This window comes from Eriocheir sinensis, chromosome 48 (genome assembly GCF_024679095.1).
Source record: "Eriocheir sinensis breed Jianghai 21 chromosome 48, ASM2467909v1, whole genome shotgun sequence".
Taxonomy (NCBI): Eukaryota; Metazoa; Arthropoda; class Malacostraca; order Decapoda; family Varunidae; genus Eriocheir; species Eriocheir sinensis.
Window position 1 is genome coordinate 8,646,819 of NC_066556.1, and position 27,086 is coordinate 8,673,904.

Genomic DNA, 27,086 nt, shown 5'->3' on the forward strand with positions numbered 1-27,086 from the left:
CTGGCTAAAACTGACTAAGTGGGTGAGTGACTGACTGACACTGGTTGGGTGGATGACTAACTGGATAAAACTGATTGTGACTGACTGAGTGAGTGGGTGGCTAACTGACTGACTGGCTGTGAGTGAGTGTTTGAGGTACTGGGTAACTGATTGACTGACTGACTGGCTGAGTGAGGGGATGGCTAGCAGTGACTGACTGGAGTGACTGGGTGGGTGAGCGAGTGGCTGACACTGACTGGCTGGGTGAGGAAGTGGCTGAGTGACTGACTGCCATTGGTTTGAGTGTTTAACTGACTGGCTAGCTGAATGACCGACTGCCTTACTAACTGACTGGCAAAGTAACTGGGTGAGTGAATGACTGACGGATTGGGTAACTAACTGGGTGAGTGATTGACTGACTGCCTTGCTAAATGACTGACTGACTGACTGACCGAGTGACTACCTGACTGACTGTGTGATTGACAAACTAAATGAATGACTGATTATTTAAATGACTGACTGACTGAGTGATTAACTGACTGACAAACTAAATGAATGACTGATTATTTAAATGACTGACTGACTGTGTGATTAACTGACTGACAAACTAAATGAATGACTGATTATTTAAATGACTGACTGACTGAGTGATTAACTGACTGACAAACTAAATGAATGACTGATTATTTAAATGACTGACTGACTGACCGAGTGATTAACTGACTGACTGTGTGATTGACAAACTAAATGAATGACTGATTATTTAAATGACTGACTGACTAACTGGCAAACTACGCACAAGAGTGATTACGTAACTCAATAACAGAGTGACTAACTGACTAACGGAGTGACTCACATCAACAGGCGGAGGGCGATGCTTGGTTTCCCGGCCTCCATCTGGGTTGGACTTATCTGCCGGGGCTTCTTCTGTAGCTCCTCCGTCTGCGGGGAGAGAGAAAAACAAAATCATGAATTAGTCTCTCTCTCTCTCTCTCTCTCTCTCTCTCTCTCTCTCTCTCTCTCTCTCTCTCTCTCTCTCTCTCGTGTGTGGGGAAGGATGTTACGTAAGATAAAGGGATGATGGGTCTGTGTCCGTGTGTGTGTGTGTGTGTGTGTGTGTGTGTGTGTGTGTGTGTGTGTGTGTGTGTGTGTGTGGACTCAACATGGGACGAAAACCGAGAAAAAAAAAAGATACACTATACGAGTTGCTATTGTCCTTTCTCCCCTCCCCCCCTTACCCTCCTTTCCTCCCTCCCTCCCTCCCATCTCTTTTGTCGAGACTCCTCCCCTCTTCCCTTCTACTCCTCCTCCCCTCTACCTCCCATTTCCCTTCTCCTCCTCGTCCCCTCTTCCTCCCTCCCTCTCCCCTTCCTCCTCCCCCTTCTCTGACCACCACCACCACCACCACTACAAGTCACATACACACCAACACCGTGTCAAGTTCACGTTCACACACACACACACACACACACACACACACACACACACACACACACACACACACACACACACACACCTGTTGCTTGTTTTTACGTATACAAAGTTGCATCCCTAACGAGCCTTCCACTCCATCGTCCCTTCACCTTTACGCGCGTGACCAGTACGATACGATACACAAAACAAATATCACGTGACCTAGAAAAGACAGGTGTAAGGTGTAACGAGCAAATGAATGTAAGATAGCTAATGTGAAGGCTCTGGCAGATGATGCAGAGGAATATACGACCGATAACTGCACGATATAAGACAGAACTAAATCTGGCGATACGAAACGAAAAATAAAGAAGAGGTATTTCACGTGACCTAGAAATGAAAGGTGTAAGGTGCACCGAGCAAATGAATGTAAGATAGCTAATGTGAAGGCTTTGGCAGATGATGCAGAAGAATATACGACCGATAACTGCACGATATAAGACATAATCAAAACTGGCGATACGATACAAAAAATAAAGAGATATTTCACGTGACCTAGAAATGAAAGGTGCATAGACGAATAAATAAATGTACGCCAAGATAGCTAGTATTAAAGTCTCTAGTGGGTGATTTATGAGAATATGCAAACGATAAATGTGCAGGTAGATAAAATAAAGCCTGGCGTGTAGTGAAATAAGGTAATAGAAAATGGATGGAGAATGATAATGTAGGTCAAGTTAGCTGACATTTAAGGCTCTAGCGTGTGATATATGAGCGAATGAGAGAATATGCAGAGGGTAAATATACAGTAAGATAGATTTGAACCAGGCGTGTGATGAAAATAAGGTAATAGAAAACGGATGGAGAATGATAATGTAGGTCAAATTAGCTGACATTTAAGGCTCTAGCGTGTGATATATGAGCGAATGAGAGAATATGCAGAGGATAAAAGTACAGTTAGTTAAAATAAAGCCTGGCGTGTAGTGAAATAAGGTAATAGAAAACGGATGGAGAATGATAATGTAGGCCAAGATAGCTGACATTTAAGGCTCTAGCGTGTGATTTTTGAGCGAATGAGAGAATATGCAGAGGATAAAAGTACAGTTAGTTAAAATAAAGCCTGGCGTGTAGTGAAATAAGGTAATAGAAAATGGATGGAGAATGATAATGTAGGTCAAGTTAGCTGACATTTAAGGCTCCGCGTGTGATTTTTGAGCGAATGAGAGAATATGCAGAGGATAAATGTACAGTAAGATAGATTTGAACCAGGCGTGTGATGAAATAAGGTAATACAAATAAAATACAAGAAAATAATGATAATAAATGCGAAAATGGAAAAAAAAAAAACTTGGTGTGATTGATGTAATGAAAAGAAAATACGTAGAAATAAGTGTGAAAAAAAAAATAGTGTAATTAATGTGATAAAAAGAAGGGAGAATAATGATGAGAAAATGCGAAAAAATGTACAATAAAAATGATAAAATACAAAAAAAAAAAAAATAAATAAATAAAATAAAAAATAAAAAATAAAAAATAAAACTGAAAAAAATAACCAAAAATGAAAGACAAGCAATATGTATGAAAAAAAAATAAAAAAATAAAAAAATAAAATAAAATTGCTACATTCTCTCTCTCTCTCTCTCTCTCTCTCTCTCTCTCTCTCGCTGTGGGGTAAGGAATATTATTACGCTACACTCACTCTCCTGACCTCACCCTCCCCCCTTCACGTGTCAGGGGGGAGGAAGGGTGGTGAAGGGGGGAAGGGATGGGGGAGGAGCATGTGTCCCACTGATGCACTGACCCCCTTCCCTTCCTCTCCCCCCCCCCACTTCCCTTCCCTTCTTCCTCTATCTCCCTCGTCCATCCTTGCTCTCATCTAAACTACTCTCCTTTTCATCTCTCCCTCCCTCCCACTCTCCCTTCACTTTCCATTTTCTCTCCGCATTTTTCTTCCCTTTTTCTTCCTATCTCCCTTGCCTACCCTCATCTCTCCCTCTCTTTTCCTCCTTCTTTACTTCTAAACTTAATATTTTCACTACTACTTTTCTCATCTCTTTCTTTCTTTATCTCTTTTCCTTTTTCCTTGTTGACTTCTTTACTGTTCTACCTCTCCTCATATCCTTCCTTCCTTCCATCATTATTACTGCTATCCTCTCTCTCTCTCTCTCTCTCTCTCTCTCTCTCTCTCTCTCTCTCTCTCTTCCCTTTTCTCTTCTTTCTCTTTTCGTTCTTTACTCAAAACTGTACCTTTCCCCATTTCCCTCCTTCCCATCTATCTATCTTCCTTTCTCCTCCTCTTCGTTTCCTCCCTTTTTCCTCCGCTATCTTCACCCCCTTCTGTTACCTGAGGCTTTAAAAAAATCTTTCTTTCTCTCCTTCCCTCTGTTCCTCCCACGACTGTCAATGTTTATAGGAAAAAGGAGGAGGAGGAGGAGGGGTTGTTGTAGTGGATGTCGGAGGAGGAAGAGGAGGTGTTGTTGAAGTGGATGTGGGCGGTGGATGTGGGAGGAAGAGGAAGAGGAGGAAGAAGCGGAGGAGGAGGAGTTGTGGTGGAGGAGGTGGGGGAGGAGGAGGCGTGGAAGGACAGTAGTATTGATCGCGTGGGTGGAGGACGTAACACTGCCGCTTCTGCCACTACTACTACTACTACTACTACTACTACTACTACTACTACTACTTCTACTCCAGTCGACGTAGTATATTGATTTCGACTGCTGGTGGTGATGGTGATCCTGGCAATACTGTTTCCTTCCCTACTACTACTACTACTACTACTACTACTACTACTACTACTATTGGCACCCCCCTCACATAATCGTAAAACCCAACCATGCCAAAGAATTCAAGACAAATATTTCTCTACAGGAAGATAAAAAAGAAGGGAAAAAACTAACATTAGGGGTACGGAGAGAAGGGTGAAGGGAAGGGAAGGAGAAATGAAAGGGGAAGTGTAGATAAAGGTAGAGAAGGGAAGGGAAGGGGAAGGAAAGGGAAGGGAAGAAAGGGGAAGGGGAAGGAAAGGGAAGGGAAGAAAGGGGAAGGTAAAGGGAAGGAAAGGGATGAAAACGTAAGGGAAGGGAAGGGAAGAAAGGGGAAGGGAAGGGAAGGCGAAGGAAAGAAAACGTAAGGGAAGGGAAGGGAAGAAAGGGGAAGGGAAGGGAAGGGAAGGTGAAGGAAAGGAAAGAAAACGGAAGGGAAGGGAAAAAGGAAAAAAAATAAAGGGAAGGGAAGAAAACGGAAGGGAAGGGAGGGGAAAGGAGGCACTATATCAGGCAAGGTTTTAGAGGGCACTGAAGAGAAAACGAGATAAATGAAGAGGAAGGAATGAAAGGAGATGATAAGCCAGATAAAGGGAAGAGAAATAAATAGGATAAGGAGAAAAAAAAAAGAGGAAGAGGAGGAGGGAAGTGTGTCATGAGACGGCCGGAAGAGATGATAAGAAGAAGAGGGAGTAAAATGATAAAGATGATAATGAGGAGGGAAGGGCAGATAAAGGGAGAATGAGGGGAGGAGAGGAAATGAGGGAGATAAGGAAGAGGAGATAGGAGAATATGGAAAGTGGAGAATATAAAAGAAATAAAGGAAGATGGGGAGAGAGGGGAAGAGATGATAAGGTAAAGAAACAAGGAGAGGAAAAAAAATAGGAGACGAGAAAAGAAAATTAAGAAGGAAGAGAAAGAAGAAGGGAAGAAAGAAATAAAAAATGAAAGGGAAAGTGAGAGGAAGAGAAAAGGCAATGAAGAAGGGAGAGGTCCAGGTCAGGGAGAGAAAAGGAAGTGAGGAAAGGAGGGAGGGAGAGAGGGGAGAGAAGAGGAGGGTAAAGGGGGGGAGGGGGAGGAGCGAGGGAGGAAACGGAAAAGTCTGACGTGTGTAATGAGTCTTCTCGCAACAAAGAGAGAGAGAGAGAGAGAGAGAGAGAGAGAGAGAGAGAGAGAGAGAGAGAGAGAGAGAGAACTACACACATTACTGTTAAACTGTGGCTACATTTTCACATTCACTCTTCCTCTTCCTCCTCCCCCTCCTTATTGGGTTTGTGGATGGACACACACACACACACACACACACACACAGACAAACCAGCACCAAATCGACTCATCTTGCACAATATAATTAATCTCATTTTCTTCAACATTCATAAACGTAAGTAAACACTCACTGGCCTTATTAATATTATAGTTATTTTATTTATTCTTAAGACTGCAGCGCCATCATTTAATATATATACAGGGTAAGAATTACACACACACACACACACACACACACACACACACACACACACACACACACACCTGCACGCTGACTCACGGTAAGTGGTCAGGTATGTGGGTCACCGCCAGTCTTTCACGGCTAACTGGGTCCTGACTGACTGACTGACTGACCGACTTCACCTTTCCCATAGTCAAGAAAAGATTATAAACAGAAAACTGACTGACGACTGACTGACCCCCCGACTACAAGACCACTTATCTGACAGTCAAGGGAAGTTTGAGGGAAACGTTGACTGACTGACTGACTGACCGGCCGAGCACATGGCACTACATATCTGACAGGTAAGGCAAGATTTATTGACTGACTGACTGACTGACTGACCGACTCCTTGACACCGGAATTTAGTTAAGGCGGATGTTATGAACTGGCTGACTGACTGACTGGTGTTCTGACTGGCTGACTGACTGACTGGCTTTTTATGCAATCACTATTACAACATCATCGCCTCGGTAACACCCACAAACAAACACAAACAGCGAGATCGGATAACACACACACACACACACACACACACACACACACACACACACACACACACTCATGCATATACATGTGCATACAAACAGATGGTCAACAGGTGATAGCGGATCACATATATTTGCTTATAATTATGACGATGCGATATGATGCCGGGTAAAATATATCAACAACAACAACAACAACAACAATAATAATAATAATAATAATAATAATAATAATAATAATAATAATAATAATAATAACAACAACAATAATGATAGTAATAACAATGATAGTAATAATAATGATAATAATACTAGCAACACACGCCCTTCCGTTTTCTTTTCCCTTCTTGCTCGTAGAATTGTAACTTTTTTTTTCTTTCGTGTTCCAGTTTTTTCTCTTTCTCTTGACTCTTTCCCGACGTTTATTTATTTGTCTTCCTCCCTTCCCTTCCCTTCCCTTCCATTACTCCTCACTGCATCCCCACCTCCTCCTCCTCCTCCTCCCTTTCCTTACATTACCTCTTACTACCCCCCACCTCCACCCTCAACCCCTCTAATCCTCCTCCTCTTCCCTTTCCTTCCCTCACCCCTCACTAACCCCCCTCCTTGCCCCTCCTCCCACCCTCGACCCCCCCCCACACACACACACACAAAAAGATGAGGACAGGAATGCACTTTCTCAACATCACATCCAACCAGATAAATAAACAAACACTTATGAGAACGATTCTCTTAGATTTCACACACACACACACACACACACACACAAACTCGGGAGCAACCTTAAAGACGAAGGGAGAGAAAAGCGAGGAGGAGGAGGAGGAGGGTCATGGCATCTCCCTATCTTATCTTGACAACGTCACTCTGTCTAGCCTCCGCCTTTCCACCTTGGAGGAAACTCTCTCTCTCTCTCTCTCTCTCTCTCTCTCTCTCTCTGTTGCCTTCGTTACTCTCTCTGTAGCTTCGAGAGAGAGAGAGAGAGAGAGAGAGAGAGAGAGAGAGAGAGAGAGAGAGAGAGAGAGAGAGAGAGAGAGCAGCGATCTAGTAGTGACCTTGAATACGTCTTAATTGTCAATATATTCACCAACACGAAGTAGTATTCAACGAGCTGCTGGCATCCGTCTCCAGTATGTTGATCCCTAGCTGCCGTCATGTAAGCCGCAACCTTGTCTATGGTGCTTTATGTTGACAGCTCAGACGCCGGGGAGAGCTCACACACAGGGGCGCGGACGGATAAGATGAAGGAGTGGATCAAACTTTACGCCTGAACTCGATGGGATGCCAAGAATAGGGATTACAATAACAAGGTCACGAAGCACGGCGTAATGAGGACAGCTGCGGCGGCAAAGGACATCGCGCAGGCTTAGGTAGACAATAAGAGTCATATTTTTAAACATTTCTGCGCCCAAGAACACGTAATTTACTTGTCTTTCGTGGGAGTTTACGGCATTTCCAGGGGTACTTTTATGACCCTGGTGGTAGTCTGAGCCTTCTTGTTTTTTTTTTTTTTTTGTTTTTTTTTTTTGCCTATTGCGCCGGTAACTTCGTTTGGATCCTCCGATGGTGATGTCCGGTCGGTTCATCCGGTCTCCTGTAGGTGAGGAGCCGCCAGCGCGCTCCAGCGCAGGCGTGGCGCCAGGTATGGCTCATGCTTCCCTCATCTCATGCTGCCTCATCTGATCCCCTTGATCCTAGAATCTAGAGATAGTGTTGGTAGGTGGCGCTTTGTACAGCATGTGGGTAGTTTTTGAATTTATGGCCAAAAACCAGCTTCAAAAAACCGGGCGGCTGGCACCGGGCGCGTCCTGAACTCGCGTCCTCCTTGAACACGGGCCTCAGCCACCCTGTACCGTGAACCTAGAAGATCACTCATTAGAACTCGATTAACCTCCTTTTCGGCCTTTGGAAATAGATGGTGTGAAGGGTGGGAGCATCTGACAATACCAACCTAAGGGTCGTATTTGGAGACATTTCGCCGCCCAAGAACACATATTTGACAAGGCTTTCGTAGGAGTTGTGGGCATCTCCAGGGGTAGTCTCATGACCCTGGTGGTAGTCTAATCCTTCTCCTGTACTCTGAAGCTAAAGAAACACTCATTAGAACCCGACTAATCCCCTCTTTGACCTTTAGAAATAGGTGATGTAAGATGGCAAAGTGTCTTGTAATATGGCCCTAAAAATCCTGACAGCCCTGTGACGTCGGGCGCTCCAGAGGGTCAAGGAAAGGAAATCCGGTGCTGGGGCAGGTGACATGGACAACAAGGTATTATCAGACGCTTCTGCCTCTCACATCAACTAGTTTCCAAGGCCAAAAAGAAGAGTGATAGGGTTCCAATGAGTGTTCTTTTAGGTTCACGGTGCAGAAGAAGGGTCAAACTACCACCAGGGTCATAAAACTACCAATGCCCACAACTCCTATAGGAAAGCCTTGTCAAATATGTGCTTGGCCGCTGAAGTGTTTAAGAATGTGACCTCAAACTACCACCAGGGTCATAAAACTACCAATGCCCACAACTCCTATAGGAAAGCCTTGTCAAATATGTGCTTGGTCGCTGAAGTGTTTAAGAATGTGACCTCAAACTACCACCAGGGTCATAAAACTACCAATGCCCACAACTCCTATAGGAAAGCCTTGTCAAATATGTGTGCTTGGCCGCTGAAGTGTTTAAGAATGTAACCGGAAGAGCCGCTGCCAAGCATCCTTTAAAGTGTAAACATATTTGGCCAGAGTGAACCCGCATTGCTTCTCTTCTTATCATTATGTTGACGAAAAGTTGCTGGCACGTTGAGGAGAGTTCTGTCTTTTAGTTGTCATGCAGTCCAAAACGTCGAGCGCACTGTTGCCCGCCCAGGACCGATAGTCTTAACCCGTCCGCTGCGACTGGCACGAATTTTGCCTTCACTGGTAGCCTGGTAACATATAGGCCCATGTCTTTCTCTGCCTCTGTGGTGGATAGTGGAGTGTTTCCCATGTGGTATTGGTGTGCTGAATTTCCCCTCCCAAGCTGCATGACTATATTTTTCTTCATTGAATTATAGCAGCCACTTTTTGTTCCATTCCTGTAGCTTGGCGAGGTCTTCTTGTAGGAAATACGCAGTCAAGGGGTTAACGTATTGGGCTCCCGTTACGATTATTTTTCAAGGCCACAGAGATAAGAACATAAGGAGTGTTTTCATGGGTGATTTTCCCGTTCAGATGCAGAAGTCGTGTAAAACTGTCACTAGGATCACAAACCAGGCCATAAAAATCCCTGCAACTTGTACGAGGCTTTTGAAACAGGCGAACTGAGGTGCCGAAAGAATACGCGCCCAGGCTCGGGGTACACGCAGCGCCCTCAGTGCCTGCACGTCAACTGCTGAATCTGGGTCATCGTCGTCCTGTGCAGCGCCAAGCAGTCAGGAGTTGGGCGGCCACCACGCGAATAAGTAAGTTTGCCAATTCGCACGCATCACCCTAATTAGCACGCACACACACACACAAAAAAAAACCACTCTGAGAAACTTAGGTACAGAGAAATGGTCTACTGTAATAATAAAGGTTTACCAATTTTTATACTTTTATATTTTTATACCCCAACGGAATTTTCAATGTTTTTTTCTTCTTCAAATGAGTACTTATTGAAACTATGCGTGCGAACTGATCAACATACAATGATGATAATAATAATAATAATAATAATAATAATAATAATAATAATAATAATAATAATAATAATATATATATAAACTATGACAGCTTTATCTGGTCCTCGGTATCCTTAACTACAATAATAATAATAATAATAATAATAATAATAATAATAATAATAATGAAAGGCAAACATGACAACTCTCCCTCCAGGTCAACGCGCCGCTCCACCCAAGCACAGGGCGGCATGCCAAACACACACACACACACACACACACACACACACACACACACCGAACGCAACACATACTAAGCCCCCGCACGGAGACTCGGCCTAAATCATGGATGTCAGGGAGTGAGACTTGTCGTGGCGTGAAGGTTAAGTATATATTCCGTTCAGACTAACTTGGTAATTAAGCCACGCCTACTTTTCCCATCAAGCGTATGCCATTGGGTAATCCACGAGCATGCCACGCCCCTCTACAACTCAAGAGAAAAACTGAGAAATAAAAAAAAATGGAAATATGAAAAACGAAGGAGATTTGGGTCGATATTCTCTGCTACTTCCGCCTCCCGCATCAATTATTTCCCAACGCCTTGGAGATTGATCGGGTTCTTAGGAATATTTTCATGTTCACGGTACATAGGAATGGTCACACTCACACTATCACCACCAAGGTCATAAAACCACTCTTGGAAGGTGAGGGAAAGGAAAGGGAAGACAGGGGAGGGGAGGGGAAAGGAGGCACTATATCAGGGCAATGTTTTAGAGGGCACTGAAGGGAAAACGAGATAAATGAAGAGGAAGGAAAGATGATGAGCCTGATAAAGGGAAGATAAGTAAATAGGATAAGGAGAAAAAGAAAAGGAGGAAGGAAGAGTGTTATGAGAGGCCAACAACTCCTACGAAAGTCTTATCAAAATGTGTGTGTCTGGGCGCCGAAATGTTTAAGAATATGACCATTATAGCATTCATAACGGTACCAGTTGACTACAGGAAGCATTTACATAATTAACAAAATCTTCCGGATGTGCCCGACGAGGCTGAGCTTAAACGATACATACAGGAAGTGACAATTGACGAGTCTATAGATATGGTGACACGACTAGGCTATTTGTTTTCTTTTAGTTCTTGTTTAGCGTGTGACGATCGATGTTATCCGGAGCGTCACTTCAACGATATCCTTAGAACTGATAAGACGTGACGTGACGCATGAGTTTTAACCAACGAAATGTAACGCAAATACGACACGGACAGAAACGCACAAAAAATAATAAGATAAATAAAATAAATAAATACTAACATCTATAAATGAGAAAAAACGCACAAACACAGATAATAATAATAGATAAATATAATAAATAAATACCTATAAATAAGAAAAAAACGCACAAACAGATAATAATAATAAAGATAAATAAAATAAATAAATACTAACACCTATGAGGAAAAAAAACGCACAAACACATAATAATAATAAAGATAAATAAAATAAATAAATACTAACTTATAAATGACTGACTGAAAAAAAAAGATAAAACAAATAAAGAAATCAATAACAAGATAAGCAAATAGTTTCGAGCTGGCCGTTTCCTCACTTTCTGTAATACTTATAAAACTCCAATCTCATAATCCTTCGTTCATTTCATTATTTTTTCTAACGTATTACTTATAAAACTCCAATCCCATAATCCTCTGTTCATTTCATTATTTTTTCTAACGTTTCCAAACCATTCCTTCATCCCGAAAAAACAAACATTCACCTCGGACAGAAACAGCGACTCGGAAAAAAAAACACGCACGGGAACATCCACGCATTCATTAACATACTCATGAATAACAAACAAAACAAACGAGGAACACCAACGACATCAACAACAACAGGAGCTTAACACGACGCGAAGATAAGCCGACAATGTTATGAGGTGCACGTGGCTTCCCCGGGCTCAGGTAAGGCGGCGAAGGTATGTAACGCAGGTAAGAGAGGGCCAGTTTTACAGTCCAATACAGCAATTAAGTTTGTATGCTCCCCAATTAACTAAACACAAAATACGACAAAAAATCATTGTAGATCATCGTTTAATATGAGACATTTCGCCGCCCAAGAACACGTATTTGACAAGGCTTTCGTAGGAGTTGTGGGCATTTCCAGTAGTTTTGACCTCTCTTTCGGCCACCTCTTTTGATTCTCTCTCTTTTTTTTTAGGAGCAGCGAGTAGCGGGCTTTTTTTATTATTGTTTCCTTTTTTTTGTGTGCCCTTGAGCTGTCTCCTTTGTTATATAAAAAAAAAAAATAGTAGTTTTATGACCCTGGTGGTAGAGTGACCCTTCTTCTGTACCGTGGACCTCAAGAAACACCCATTAGAACCAGACTGACCCCCTCTCTGACCTTTAGAAATAAATGTTAGAAGCGAGTGTCTTGTATTACCGACTCTAGTGTTTGGCGTTGATATAAGGAGGAGGAGGAAAGTTTAGGACCCACACAAGAGATCTCTTTATTAGCATCTGGTAATGAGTAGAAATAATGGGTCATTGTGGAGAATATAGTTTGGTTTCGGAGTTAACAAAGACTGTGTTGGAGCGCCGAGTTGGCCCGGAGTATCAAGACGCCTCTCCACCTGAAATTGACCTCTTCTTTCCCCTCTTTTTTTTTCTTGTTTTTTTTTTTTTGTCGGTGGAGAGTCTAGCGGGGTTTATGTTTTTGTTGTTGTTGTTGTTGTTTTTGCCCTTGAACTGCCTCCCGCACGAAAAAAAAAAGCGCCTACCTGATCCACACCGCACACAGGTACATTCCACAGCCTACAAGTACAGGTGAACTCAGGTGAGCTTCCCTGGTTTAGGTACGCAGGTAAGATTAGAGATCCGTATCCTCAACGCTTTCGGGTCTCACAACAACTATTCCCTAATGCCACAAGGGAGATTAGTCGGTTTCTCATCAGTGTTTTCCACGTTCATGATGCAGAGGCAGAGGCAGCTCCTGTGAACCCAACCCCACCTAACATCACCATCCATGAATTTATCTAATCACTTTCTTGGATGTATCTATCGTATTCAGGAGCAGTAACTAGCGGGCTTTTTTCAGTATTTTTTTACGCCCTTGAACTGTCTCCTTAACTGTAAAAAAAAAAAAAAAAAAAAAAAAACGGCACTCAGCACATGACAGCCAAGCCAGTTCCACTCATCCACTACTCTGTTGGTGAGCCAATTCTTGCCAATGTCCTTGCTGAATCTAAATTTACCACACTTAAACCCATAACTACGTGTCCAACCCGACTCTCTTAGCATCAGAACCTCATTAGCATCCCCCTTATTAAAGCCCTGAAAAGGAGTATACGGGTACTAGTCCGTATTCTTAGACGCTTTCGGCTCCCACAAGTATTTCCAAGGGCATGAAGGAGCTTCGTCGGGTTCTCATGAATGTTTTTCGCGTTCGTGGTGCAGAGACCTTGTCATATTATCTCCATGCTCATAAACCAATTAGATTCTCTCTGAAAAAGAGGATCAAGGTTGGGCTACGGGGAACAGCATGAGCCAAGCAAGATGGCGCCACTATAAACACTTGCCTGCGTCATAGCGGACTGGGGCACACCATAAGGGCCCACGAAGAAAGCCTACCGGCTCTACAGGCGAAACGTTAAAAAGTCAGGAAAGATCATCTCTAGGCATGACTTTACCACTACTCAGGTAAGCTTTGGCTCCTACAGGTGCTTTAGGTAAGGGAAGACACTGATAATGTTTCTGTTACTAACGAACCGGAAACAGGAGACGAAAACGGAGTGGTGTGGAAATACAGTGTTCATGCGTGTTGTTGTTGTTGCTATTGTTATTTACGTCATTTTTGCTATTATTAGGTAAGGTATGCAATACAGATAAGGTATATCAGCGCTATCTCCCGGCAAGGTAAGTTCAGTCTGCTACTAACATACTGAAAATAAGGAAGGAAAACGGTAAGGGGTCTAGAAATATGGTGTTACTGTTATTTTTTTTTAAGGTACAGGAAGCAGTAAAAATAAATAAATAAATAAATAAATAAATAAAATAAAAACTTATTACTATCGTCGTTACTGTCTTTGGCATCATCAGTATTATTGGGAAAGGTAAGGGCATGCAACAAGGGTAGGGTAAGGTACATCGGCGCCATCTCCCCGGACAGGTAAATTCCGTCTTCCACGCCAACCTGAGAGCTTCTAAAGGACCCTCAGCCTGTCTGTCTCGCCTTGGCAGGGAGGAAAAAATAATTTGTCTTTGTCGCCTTGGAACCATCTCATCATGCCATCAGTGGGGGGGAGGAGGAGGAGGAGGAGGAGGAGGAGGAGGAGGAGGAGGAAGAGGAGTTCAGCAGGTATGGTGAGAAAAATGAGAAAAAAAATATTAAGGAAATGGAGGAGTAGGAAAGACTTGAAAGAGGAGACAGAAGAGGAGGAGGAGGAGGAGGTAGGAAGACAGGTGGGTATTTACCTCCCATCTTGCAGGGAAAGGAGAGAGACGTTGTCACTGAGCACGACAGATGGAGGAGAGAATGGAGGAGGAGGAGGAGGAGGAGGTGACGGAAATGTGGTGAAGGGGGGAGAGGAGAAAGGAGGAAGTGAGGGAGATGTGAAGGGAGAGGAAAAGAGGAAGGAAGGGAGGAAGGAAGAGAACGTAATGAAAAGAAGGGAGAGAGGGAAAAAGTGGGGAGGGAAGGATGAGAGGAAGGGAGAGGTAGTGAGGAGAGAGGAGAGGAAAGGTAGGAAAGGAGGAAGGGAGGGAAGGAGGGAGAAAAATGCGATTGGCGAAGACAGGAGGGAGAGAGAAGGGAAGGAAGGGAGGGAGAGGAAGCCGGTAATGAGAGAGGGAGGAAAGAATAAACTGGAAAAGAATTTAAAGAAGGAAGGAAGGAAGGGAATGGTGATCAGGGATAAATGTGGAGAGGAAAGGGAATGAAGGAAGAAAGGGGAGATAACGAGATGGGGAGAAAGAGGCAGGGAGAGTGGGAAGAGCGAGGGTTGGCTGTAAAGAAAGGGAGAGAGAGGAAGGAAGGAGGGGAGAGAGGAGAGGAGGGGAAAGGGAGGGAAGAATGAGAGGAAAGACCTTTTTATCTTCGCCTCGCGGTGGAAGCAAAGGTGTTTTCTCTGTCTTTGGAGGAGAAAAAGGGGAGTAGTTTTCCTCTTCATCTTCAGGCGGCGGAGGAGGAGGAGGAAGGGGCACCGAGGAAAGAGGATAAGGGGAAAAAATAACGAAGGGAATCAGGTGCTGGAAGGGAAGAGTCGGGAGATAAAGGGAGAAAAAAAATAACAAGGGACGGAAAATGAGAAAAAAAGGAGAAAAAGAAGGAAAAAAAGCGGATGAGGCAGGTGAGCAAATTAACTGGAGGAGGAGGAGGAGGAGGAGGAGGAGGAGGGAGACAAGGAGCGGAAAAAGAAGAAGAAAAAAAAAGAAGAGGAGGAAAAGGAGAATAAAAGAAGGTGATGAAGCAGGTGCATAAATTAGAGGAGGAGGAGGAGGAGGAGGAGGAGGGAAGGGAAGACAAAAGGAATGGAAAAAGAAAAGAGAAATGGGAAAAAAAAGAGCTGATGAGGCAGGTGTGGAAATTAACTGGAGGAGGAGGAGGAGTGGGAGGGGGAGGGGGAGTGAGACAGGTATATCCCCCCTCCAACAGGTATCAGCATCAACACGGTGATTGGCTTACACTGATTAATGCACCGTGACTTTTACCTTTCCCACAGGTGTCCAAGTCCCCCCTCTCCCCCCCCCCACCCCCCCTTGCTTTCAATCACTCACTCACATCTTCCCACGACATCCACCCCTTCTCCCCCTTTCAACACCTGGATCCAATGCTTTAAATCACCCCCACTCCTCTACCCCCCCCCCCTTCTTTCTCTTCTCTCTCTCTCTCTCCTCTCTTCCACCTCTTCGTCCCTCTATCTCATATATTTCTTCCTTCTCCCTTTCTCATCTATCTTCTCTTTTTCTCTCCTCTCCGTTCTTTCTTCCCTGTCTGCCCCCTTCCTCCCTCTCTCTTCTTTCTCTCTCCCTCTCTCCTTTCTCCCCGCTCTCTCCCCCCTGCTTTCTTCCTTCTCCCCCCTTACTTCCTCCTCTCCCCCAGGGCTGTTAATCACCCCATCACCCCAGGCACCTCTTTCCCACGACCCCCAATCAGTTTCACATTCCCCCAATCACCCCTCTTCCCCCCCCCAAGCCCCGTTACGTCACCTCCCCATCCCTTTACGCCCCCCAGCACAACCTTTCACCTCTTCCCACGGGGGGCGCCGCTCCTGGGGGTGAGGGGGCGGAGGCGGCGAGGAACATATTGATTCCCGGCAAGTGGCTGCAAGAGGAGGGGGAGAAGGGAAGAGAGGAGGGGGAGAGGCGCCCCCCCCACCCCACTTAAAACACGAGGTCGCCGCCGCCGCCGCCACTACCGACCGCCACCGCCGCCGCGCCCCAACGCCACCGCCAAGAGGTCAACCTAGGTCACCCTCAGGACAAGTCAGGTCTGCCGGGGTCAATACATGGACCGAAAGGGGGATGGGGAGGAAGCGGACCCCCCCCCCCCCCCAATCCTTGCTATTCCCACCAACCTCCACTTCCAATTAGTCACGTGACCCCGAATATAAGGTCAAACTAGCTCAGCTCAGCCGGGGTCAATACATGGAACGAAAAGTGAGGAGGTGGGGGAAGGGGAGGGAGAGGAGCCCCCCACTTCCACCCCACCCCCAATCACTGACATCCCTTCCACTTCCCGTTTCAGCTTAGTCACGTGACCCCGAACATAAGGTCAAACAAGGTCAGGTTACACACTATCGGTTGACGGGACAGCAAAGTTTTATACGCTATCAAATTTGTGTGTGTGTGTGTGTGTGTGTGTGTGTGTGTGTGTGTGTGTGTGTGTGTGTGTGTGTGTGTGTTTCGGTGATGGGGTGACCTTTAAACCCACACACAGAAGGGGGAGCGGCGTGCCCTTACTTCCTAGTTGCGGTTGGATGGAGCACAAAAAAAAAAAAAAAAATAAATAAAATAAATAAATAAATAAAAAAAAAAAAAAAAATAAATAAATAAATGAAAAAAAATAAATAAATAAATAGGTAAATGAAAATAGCCGAATACAAATAAATAAGTAGAGAAAATAAAAAAAAATAAAATAAATAAATACAATAAGATAAAAGAACAGAGGAAGGATGTTTATGCTTTTTTACCGTTTAATTTATTTTTTCAGCGGATGGGATTTTTTTTTATAACCTTTTTATTGGTCTCTCCGGTGACGTGTTTACTCTCAAAGCGACACTGGGTACTCTGACGCCCACTTACTGACCTCGCTTCCCTAGACCAGCTGACGAGAGCCGAAATATTAACATTTATTTTTCTCGTCACATTTACCGAGGAAGATTGATTTATTATTCATCGCTAGAGCTTTGCCGGGGACGATTTCCATTCCCCTTACGTCTTCATCTTTACCGAGGATGATTTTATTCTTTACTTATCTCTTCATCTTTAGCTACCGAGGGAGATTTTTCTTTATTCATCTCTTCATCTTTGCCGAGGGAGATTTCTTTACTTATCATCTTTACCGAGGGAGATTTTTCTTTATTCATCTCTTCATCTTTGCCGAGGGAGATTTTTCTTTATTCATCTCTTCATCTTTACCGAGGGAGATTTTTCTTTATTCATCTCTTCATCTTTACCGAGGGAGATTTTTCTTTATTCATCTCTTCATCTTTGCCGAGGGAGATTTTTCTTTATTCATCTCTTTATCTTCACCGAGGGAGATTTTTCTTTATTCATCTCTTCATCTTTGCCGAGGGAGATTCCTTTACGTATCTCTTCACTTTTACCGAGGGAGATTTTTCTTTTTTTATCCAGCTTCATTTTTTACTTTCTTTAACTATTCATCTAAACCGGGGAAGATTTCATTATATATCTCTTCAGAACGCTCTCATCACTCTGACATGCCCTTACTAGCCCTCACTTCCCTATTGTACTACCAACTGACTAGACCCTAACTTTTAACTAAGAAGATTTATGTATTTATTTATCTATTTAGCGTTGTTTACCTTTCTAGTTTTCACAAAGCGGCCCTGGGACATTGATACGCCCTCACTTCCCTATACTAACTAACAAGAACCTTATTTACACCCAGGAAGTGTTGTGTTTACTCTCCTATAGTCAAATCATTTCAAATATATATGGTCAGTTTGGGCGTTCAATTCCGCGGGTCCTTTCCACCCCTCTGCTCTGCCACACAATCCCAAGACATATTTTTCCCTCTTATACGTTTTTTTTTTTACAGCAGAGGAGACAGAGACAGTTCAATGGCGTAAAAAAAAAGAAAACAATAATAAAAAAAAGCCTGCTACTTACTGCTCCTTAATAGAGTACAGAGGCATTTTGAATGTTATATATAGATAACATATGAGGGGAAGGGATAAGTGTTGGGACCGTGAGGCAGAGCAGAAGGCAGGAAAGGACCCGCGGAATCGAACGCCCAAACGGACTATCTGAAATGGTTTGGCTTAAGGGGTTATTACACTGGGCAAATTTTCCGTGGATATTCAGTCAAACCACGATTTCCTCTAGCGTGGTTTTCATTTGTTTCTTGTTATCGCTGCTGATGATGATGGTGAGTAATGCCGTCGTCCTTCGGTGAAATCTACCGTAGCTTTGGAAGATGTGGACACGTCAGAAAACCACGGAAATATGTAAACCACGCCAACGGAAATCGTGGTTTGACTGAAGATCCACGGAACATTTGCCCAGTGTGATAGCCCCTTTAGTCCCCACAACGCGGCCTTAGGTACGCTGACACGCCCTCCGCGGCCCTCACGTCCCTGTCTCCCTCTCCCTAGCAAGCCTTCGGGACCTCTCCAGGCACTAATAGCACGGCTTTAACTTTAATGACGAAGCCTGGCCGACTCCCATTCCCGCGACGCCGCACGTAGCACAGGTGGCCGGGCGGGAATGGAGTGTCTTAGAAAGGTTAATTAAAATCCTGGCTAACACTCATTTCCTTTCCCCGTAAATGGTAAGTCCCAGATTTTTGAGTCTTGGCTGACCCTTATTTTATTTTTCCCATTAATAATTCGACTTATTTTAGCGATGTGTCTTAATGGTTAATTTTTTTCAGGGCTTACTTTCTGATTAATTCTTGCTAACATTTATTTATTTGAATCTCTAAGTAGCACACCTCTGAAAGAACTTTGGTTTAAGGTATGACGATTTATAAAAAGGTCAGTTTCTTAAGGCTAATTCTTGTTAACTACGGTACTCTTCCTCTGTTTCTCTAAATGACACACCTTTGAAATAACTTTGTCTGAAGGTATAACGACTTGAGGGGAGTAGACGATTTAAAAAGGTCAGTTTCTTAAGTCTTATTCTCTGGCTAATTCTTGTTAACTTCGGTATTATTTCCTTGTTCCTTTAAATGACACACCTTTGAAATAACTTTGTCTGAAGGTATAACGACTTGAGGGGAGTTGACGATTTAAAAAGGTCAGTTTCTTAAGTCTTATTCTCTGGCTAATTCTTGTTAACTACAGTATTCTTTCCTTGTTCCTTTAAATGACACACCTTTGAAATAATTATCTTAAGGTGTAATGACTTGAGGGGAGTTACGATTTAAAAAGGTCAGTTTCGTTAGGTTTATTTCCTGGCTAATTCTTGTTAACTACAGTATTCTTTCCTTGTTTCTTTAAATGACACACCTTTGAAATAATTATCTTAAGGTGTAATGACTTGAGGGGAGTTACGATTTAAAAAGGTCAGTTTCTTTAGGTTTATTTCCTGGCTAATTCTTGTTAACCTTTATTTCCTTGTATCTCTAAGCAGCACACCTGTGAAATAACTGTCTTAATTAGGTATAACGACTTTGGAGTTTACGTATTTAAAGGGATATTTTTTCAAGGTTTATTGCCTGACTAATTCTTGATAACGTTTACTTCCTTGTTTCTCTGAGCAGCACACCTTTAAAATAACCAACTATATCGTAAGTAAAGGAAGTAAATGGGAAGTGAAGGAGAACTGAGGTAACATTTCACATCTTTAGTGATTTTATATTTCTATTAACTTTACATTTTTAGTAATTTTATATTTTTATTAACTTTACATTTTTAGTAATTTTATATTTTTATTAACTTTACATTTTTAGTAATTTTATATCTTTTATAGGAACTTATCGTAATATAAAGCTCTAGCCACAAAGAATTTCGATTTGTATGCATTGCTATGTAGCAAACTGACAATAAAGTTATCTATCTATCTATCTATCTTAATTTAAAGTTAATATTCACAGCAACGAACTCTTACCCCTGCAAAAATTTTCCGTCTTAATATGGTCAATTTTGGTCATTCACTTCAAAGTTTATTTATTCTTACTTTAATTCCCTCTCGCTTAACTCCATTTGTAAGTTTCACGTACTTGAGTTTTTTTTCACTTTGGGTTGATTTACTGCCTCATTCTTCTTTATCTGTCCTTCCTTGTTCCCCAAACTATGTGCCATGGCAAAAATTATTCGTCTTAAAGGATTATTCACTTAAGGTTAATAACTAGTTCTCGCAAAGCCTAGTTTCCCATGGTAATACACGTATGCATTCTCATTAACCTGTCTTCCTACACTGGGGGCTTTGTGGTGCAGTGGTTAGCACACTCGCCTCACAACCGAATGAGCCCGGGTTCGATTCCCGGGCGGAGTGGAAAAATATGGGCGGCTTTTCTGATACCCTACGGCGCCCCTGTCCACCCAGCTGTGAATGGGTACCAGGTATTAATCGGGGGTTGTGTCCTGTCTCCTGGGATCTGTTCCTTTCCCCTATAATTCCACAGATGTTGCGCCGACTAAACGAAACTTTCCAACTTTCGTCTTCCTACATACTCCTCTTCTCTCCTCACGTCCGTATCATCTCCGTCTTCCTTTTAGCTTTCTTCATCGCTTCCGTAACTTTCACCGTTCCCCGGATGCAAGTGGTACGAGTCTCTAGTAACCTCCCACACCCATCGCAACATCCCCATCCAGGCTATATACATCTGACTTTTGTTTCATCCTCTTCACATCCACTGCTTCCACTCCATACAGCAGGATTAAACACCATTTCAAGCCCTTAATCCGGTAGCTGCGGGGATCATGTTTCTTAAAGTCCCCTCTAAGCGAATTGATGAGAAAAAAACATCTCTCACGCAAACCATTTCATAATATATACCTATCAGCGCATTTGTGATCAGTTTATGCATCATCTGTGTTGGGGGTTTATATCCTGGGAAAAAAATGGCCCGTCGCTAGTACACGGTAAAGCCACAAATCTGGTCCGTCGCTGCTACCGGGTTAAACAACATCTAAATCTCTACTTCATCTAACGTCTTCCATCTTCTTCACAGACGCGCTATTTCCATGTACGAGAGGAGTGTTCACCCTTCTCAGCCCATAATAGCCACACATAAGGCGTGTACGCCATTCCTAGCCCTTAGTAATGCATATACAGTAACGTTACCAGATTATCGTACTCAGAGCATAGTATTTAACGGTTTCTGACGCCTAACTATTGCCAAGAAACATCAGGAATTAACTATTTTAACGATAGATATAAATGAATCTAGTTATTGGGGTCCAGGAGACAGTTTTTGGGTCGGAAGTTGGTAAATATAAGAGGCTGAGTACGACAATCTGGCAACGTTGATATACAGTGCCGGACATTGCACAAAAAAATACCTACCTACCGTTGATGTTATTAATGTAAGGTTGGATGTAGCACAGATGCGGATGTTGCAATGAATGATGTAGGGTTACTAAGAGATGAGAGAATAAGGTTCATTTAAAAATTTCTAGGCCTACACCCCCCTACCACATATGATAAGGCTTTCGTAAATGTTGCGTGTTATTTCCACGGGTACTTTGATGCGCCTGTGTAATATTAAACAAGGCTTCTGCACCATGCATGTAGGGTTACCAAGAGATGAGAGAATAAGGTCCATTTAACCATTTCTATAAGCCTACACCCCCCTTTCCACATATGATAAGGCTTTCGTAAATGTTGAGTGTATTTCCACGGGTATTTTTATGCGTCTAGAGTACCAACAAAGCTTCTGTACCATGCATATGAAAACCACTCACAAGAACTAGACTAACCTCCTTCGTGACCTAAGAAAATATTTGTTACGAGAGCCGAAAGCGTTTTAACACTGACCCCAAAAACATTACACGATACACCTGGATTCGAGGCCCAGGTATGAAAACGTTACCTCCTCCAGTCAAGCTCTCACCTGTGTCTACCTACAATCACGCCGTTACCTGTTTACACCTGCCCATAAACACGCGTCTCAGGTGAGCTGCGACGAGGCGGTAAGGAGACATAAAATCAGGTGGGTGAGAGAGAGAGAGAGAGAGAGAGAGAGAGAGAGAGAGAGAGAGAGAGAGAGAGAGAGAGAGAGAGAGAGAGAGAGAGAGAGAGAGAGAGAGAGAGAGAGAGAGAGAGAGAGAGAGAGAGAGAGAGAGAGAGAGAGCCTCATTCTCTGAACGTGTGGAAGGAGGAGGAGGAGGAGGAGGAGGAGAAAAGGAGGGCGCCACACACTACTATATCAGAGGCTTTGGCGCCACAAGAGTCGCCGCCTTCCTGACGCAGTGGCTGGAGGAGGAGGAGGAGGAGGAGGAGGAGGAGGAGGAGGAGAGTTCAGCAAATATGTAACGAAAAAGAAAGTAAGAAAAGAATATTAAGGAAATGGAGGAGTAGGAGAGATTAGGAAGAGAAGACAGAAGATAAGGAGGAAGAGGAGGAGGAGGAGGGGGAGGAAGAGGAGGAGGAGGAGGAGGAGGAGGAGCATTAGGCATATACTGCAAAAAAGGACGAAATATGAGAACACTGGGGAAATGGAAGAGGCATAGAAAGAAGAGGGGAAGGAGGAAGAGGAAGAGGAGGAGGAGGAGGAGGAGGAAGAGGAGGTAGAATCACGTGCAAGAAACCCAATAACACCAACGCAAGCAACACCAATATGACCCCGTAAAGGACCACCACCACCACCACCACCATCAACACCTACATCACCACCACCACCATCAACACCACCATCACCACCACCACCACCATCAACACCTCCATCACCACCACCACCACCACCACCACCACCACCACCACCACCATCAACACCTCCATCACCACCACCACCAGTATTTTTTCACCCTTCCTCTACTTCCCTTTTCTTTCTTCCTTCCTGTTTTCATCTTTATTGTATCCTCCTCCTCCTCCTCCTCCTAACAAAACTAAAATGATGTCTCACTTTCTCCTTTCATAGTCTTTTTTTTCCCTTGAGAGAGAGAGAGAGAGAGAGAGAGAGAGAGAGAGAGAGAGAGAGAGAGAGAGAGAGAGAGAGAGAACAGACAATCAATGACCTGAAAAAACTCCCACGACACCTAATCTTCTCTCCTCCTCCTCCCCCTCCTCCTCCTCCTCTTCTTCTCTCGTTACAGCTTTTCCGTCTCCTGTTCCAACTTTTTCCTCTCCTGTTTCAATGTTTCCTCCTCGTCTTCCACCTCCAAGGCTTATTTTTTCTTCTTATTATTCAGTTCCTCTATTTTTTTGTCTTCTCCACCACCACATTCTCTTCTTCTTCCTCCTCCTCCTCCTTCTCTTTCATAATTATCATCCACAACTTGCCTCACTGTCTGACTGACTGCATAACTGACTGAACACCTGTTAGGCTGCTTGGATAGCTGACTGACTGACTGAAGAACTGACTGATAAAGCGGACTGAAAGACTGACTAACGGGCTACATGATTGATTGACTGCGAGACTGACTGAATGACTGACTGAATAGCGAAATGATTTAATGATTGAATGACTGACTGGATAGCTGACTGACTGACTGACTAAATAGCTTACTGCCTAACTGTATGAATGTTTGACGGACTGATTGACTACCTGACTGAGTGACTGCATAACTGAGTACCTAACTGACTGACAAACAAACATGACGAAAGCAACACCTGACTGGTTCTTGTCTCGTTATTCATACAATTAACTATTCTCTTCCGGCTTGTAAACCTTCCCCAAGACTGACTCTCTCTCTCTCTCTCTCTCTCTCTCTCTCTCTCTCTCTCTCTCTCTCTCTCTCTCTCTCTCTCTCTCTCTCTCCTTGCATTATAGAGCATCATTGAGAGAGAGAGAGAGAGAGAGAGAGAGAGAGAGAGAGAGAGAGAGAGAGAGAGTATATTTCCCTCCTGTTCCCGTTGAGAATATTAACGAGTTGCCAGTGAATAATTATGCCAGAGAGAGAGAGAGAGAGAGAGAGAAAGTGGGAGACCTTAAATACCACAAAATTCATACAGGTGATTATACTATTATGCTAAAGAGGAGGAGGAGGAGGAGGAGGAGGAGGAGGAAGAAGAAGGGGAGAAGGGTTTAGGATCTGGGAGGGGAGAGAGATACAAGGACAGAAGAAGAGGAAGAGGAAGTGAGCGAACGGGGGTGGAGGGGGGGGGGCGTTCTACAAGAAGGGGTGGAAGAAAGAAAGGAAGAAAGGGGGGGAGGGGGGAGGGGGAAGGGGTAAGATAGGCTACCTGAACCCCTACTAGTGTTTTGAAGCCTACAAGGGTCTCTCTCTCTCTCTCTCTCTCTCTCTCTCTCTCTCTCTCTCTTTCCCAGCAGTAGCAGACTCAAAAGAGGGAGTGAAAGTGACGGAGGAATGGAGGAGGAGGAGGAGGAGGAGGAGGAGGAAGGAAGACCACCACCCCTTCTCTCTTCTTCTCCTCCTCCCCCTAACCCTTTACCTCCAGCCTCCGTGTCTCCATTATGTAAACACAACTTCCTTCTCCTCCTCCTCCTCTACTTCCCCTCCATCCTTCCCTTATCTCTCTTCCTCCTTGCCTTCTCTCATTTCCGCTTCTCTTTCTCTTCCCCTCTCCTTGCCACCACTATTATTGTTGTTGTTGTTGTTGTTGTTATTATGCAGGTAGACAGTCAGGTATGGCAGACAGGTGTGGTATGCAGGCAGGGCGCGGCCGGGTATGTATGTTCAAGGTCACCAGGTCCACACACACACACACACACACACACACACACACACACACACACACACACCGGGAAACACATACATCACGTAGGACCTAGGCTTCCGTTTCCTACGTTTTTTTTTTCTCTGCAACGTTTTCTTTTTATTCTTTCAACTTTTTTTTTTTGCAGCATTTTTTCGTGCATATCCCTCACTCGGCGCCCCAGATACCGACACACAGACAGACAGACGGACAGAGACAGACTGAGAAATATGGACGGAAGGAAAGACATAGACACAGAGGTAGAGACAGACACAGACATATAGATAGACGGAAAGACAGACACCCACAGAAATATACACACAGACAGACAAATAGACAGTAAACGGGAAGGTAGACAAGCAGACAGACATACACAGAAATATAGACAGACAGACAGACAGACGTACAATGAACTAATAGGCGGGCAAATAGACAGACAGACAGGCAGACACTGCTAGAGGAGGAGGAGGAGGAAGAGGAGGAGGAGGAAGAGGAGGAGGAGGAGGATAAACTCTGTGAATCAAAGGTTGAAAGAAGTAATAACAAGGAGGAATAACTGCTTTCTCTCTCTCTCTCTCTCTCTCTAAGATAACGCAGGTAAACAGTACGAGAGAGAGAGAGAGAGAGAGAGAGAGAGAGAGAGAGAGAGAGAGAGAGAGAGAGAGAGAGAGAGAGAGAGAGAGAGAGAGAGTACTTGAGGTGAGTGGAAAGTAACAAATATGGAGAGAAAGGAGAAATGCAATTCGAGGGAGGACGTGAGAATATGCGGTCTGATCCTCTCTTTAAAAATCCTGATCCAGTTTTAAGAGGTTCTGATCCTGTATCTGAAAGCTTCTGACTCACTTCAAAAGGTTCTCAGCATCTCTTAAAAGGGATCTGCTCCGCCCTTTGAAGAATCCAATCCCGTCTGCGCAAGGCACTCACTGACTCGTAAGACCTTAAGATCCGATCCCTTCTTACACCATGTGGTCAGCGGGAAGGAGATTCAGTCCTATTTAAATGTCCCCAAAGGTATTCTGATAAGGTCAAGATTGCCACGGTCATTTTTCTTATCTACATCTTCTTATAGCTAATGAAAATATGATAAAGAAAACAACTAAATACGAAAACATAGACAAGTGACGTTAAGTATATACGAAAATGAATAAAAGTAAGTGACGTTCATTTTTAATCTCGATCTTCTTATAATAAACGAAAATGAAGTAAAGAAAACAAGTAAAGAGGAAAAGAAAAAAAGGTGAATAAGTGGTTTTTATATATGTTTTAGCAGACAAGTAATTGCAGTCATACAAAAGATTGCCACGGCCATTCCGATCTCCTTAAAACAAATGAAAAACAGGTAAAGTAGATATATAATTAAGAAAATGGGAAGGTAATCAAGTGACGTTTTTATGTTTTGGCAGACACACAAATACACTAAAATAATAAGATTGATACTGCCATTCCTATCTTCATCTTCTTAAAATAAATGAAAAACAGGTAAAGTAGATATATAAATAAGAAAATGGGAAGGTAATCAAGTGACGTTTTTACGTGTTTTGGCAGACACACAAATACTTTAAAATAAGACTGATACTGCTATTTCTATCTCGACCTTCTTAAAATAAATAAAAAAAGGTATAGTAAGTAAATATATAAATATGAAAATGGAAAGTTATGCAAGTGACGTTTTTATATGTTTTAGCAGACACACAAATACACTAAAATAAGAAGATTGATACAGCCATTTCTATCTCAATCTTTTAAAAGTAAACAAAAATACGATAAAGTAAACAAGTAAACAGGTGAATAACAGAGTATATGTCTTTTTTTTAATGTTGTAGCAGATAAGTAAACATATTAACAATGAAAAGCATACGTGAGGTTCTTTTACGTAATTTTAAGCAGTAAACAAAAATTAATGAGCTAAGGAAAGTGAGAAAACAGAAGCCAAGGCATTAACAGAACAGGTAAGCTAATCACCACACACAAAAACAGGCAAACGAAGGCCATAGGCAGGTACACACTAATTAGTAAACAAAAAAACAGGTGAGAAAAGGTAGAACGCAGGTGTTGGGGTAGGTTAGGGGAGAGTAAGTGGAGGAGGAGGAGGCGGCGCTTCATGCAACATTTCCTCTTGATAGGCTTTGTGTGCGTGTGTGTGTGTGTGTGTGTGTGTGTGTGTGTGTGGTGTGTGTGTGTGTGTGTGTGTTTGTGTATGTGTGTGTGTGTGTGTGTGTGTGTGTGTATGTGTGTGTTTCCCCTCTCAGACCTCCCCACGCCATTTAGCCTTGTGTGTGTGTGTGTGTGTGTGTGTGTGTGTGTGTGTGTGTGTGTGTGTGTGTGTGTGTGTGTTTCCCTT

General features: G+C 43.4%; 1 protein-coding gene across 30 annotated transcripts in view; it reads right to left on the reverse strand.

Moving 5' to 3' along the window:
- Nucleotides 1–27,086, reverse strand: part of LOC126981546 (phosphatidylinositol 4-phosphate 5-kinase type-1 alpha-like) — a 113,022-nt gene that overhangs the window by 55,883 nt on the left and 30,053 nt on the right. For all 30 annotated transcript variants that reach the window (XM_050832788.1, XM_050832773.1, XM_050832786.1 and 27 more), the window contains one exon: nt 836–921. Coding sequence is in view for 29 of the 30 variants with exons in the window: in XM_050832773.1 (XP_050688730.1) it covers nt 836–921 (86 nt within the window). In the remaining variant the exon portion in view is untranslated. The remainder of the gene's footprint in view (nt 1–835; nt 922–27,086) is intronic.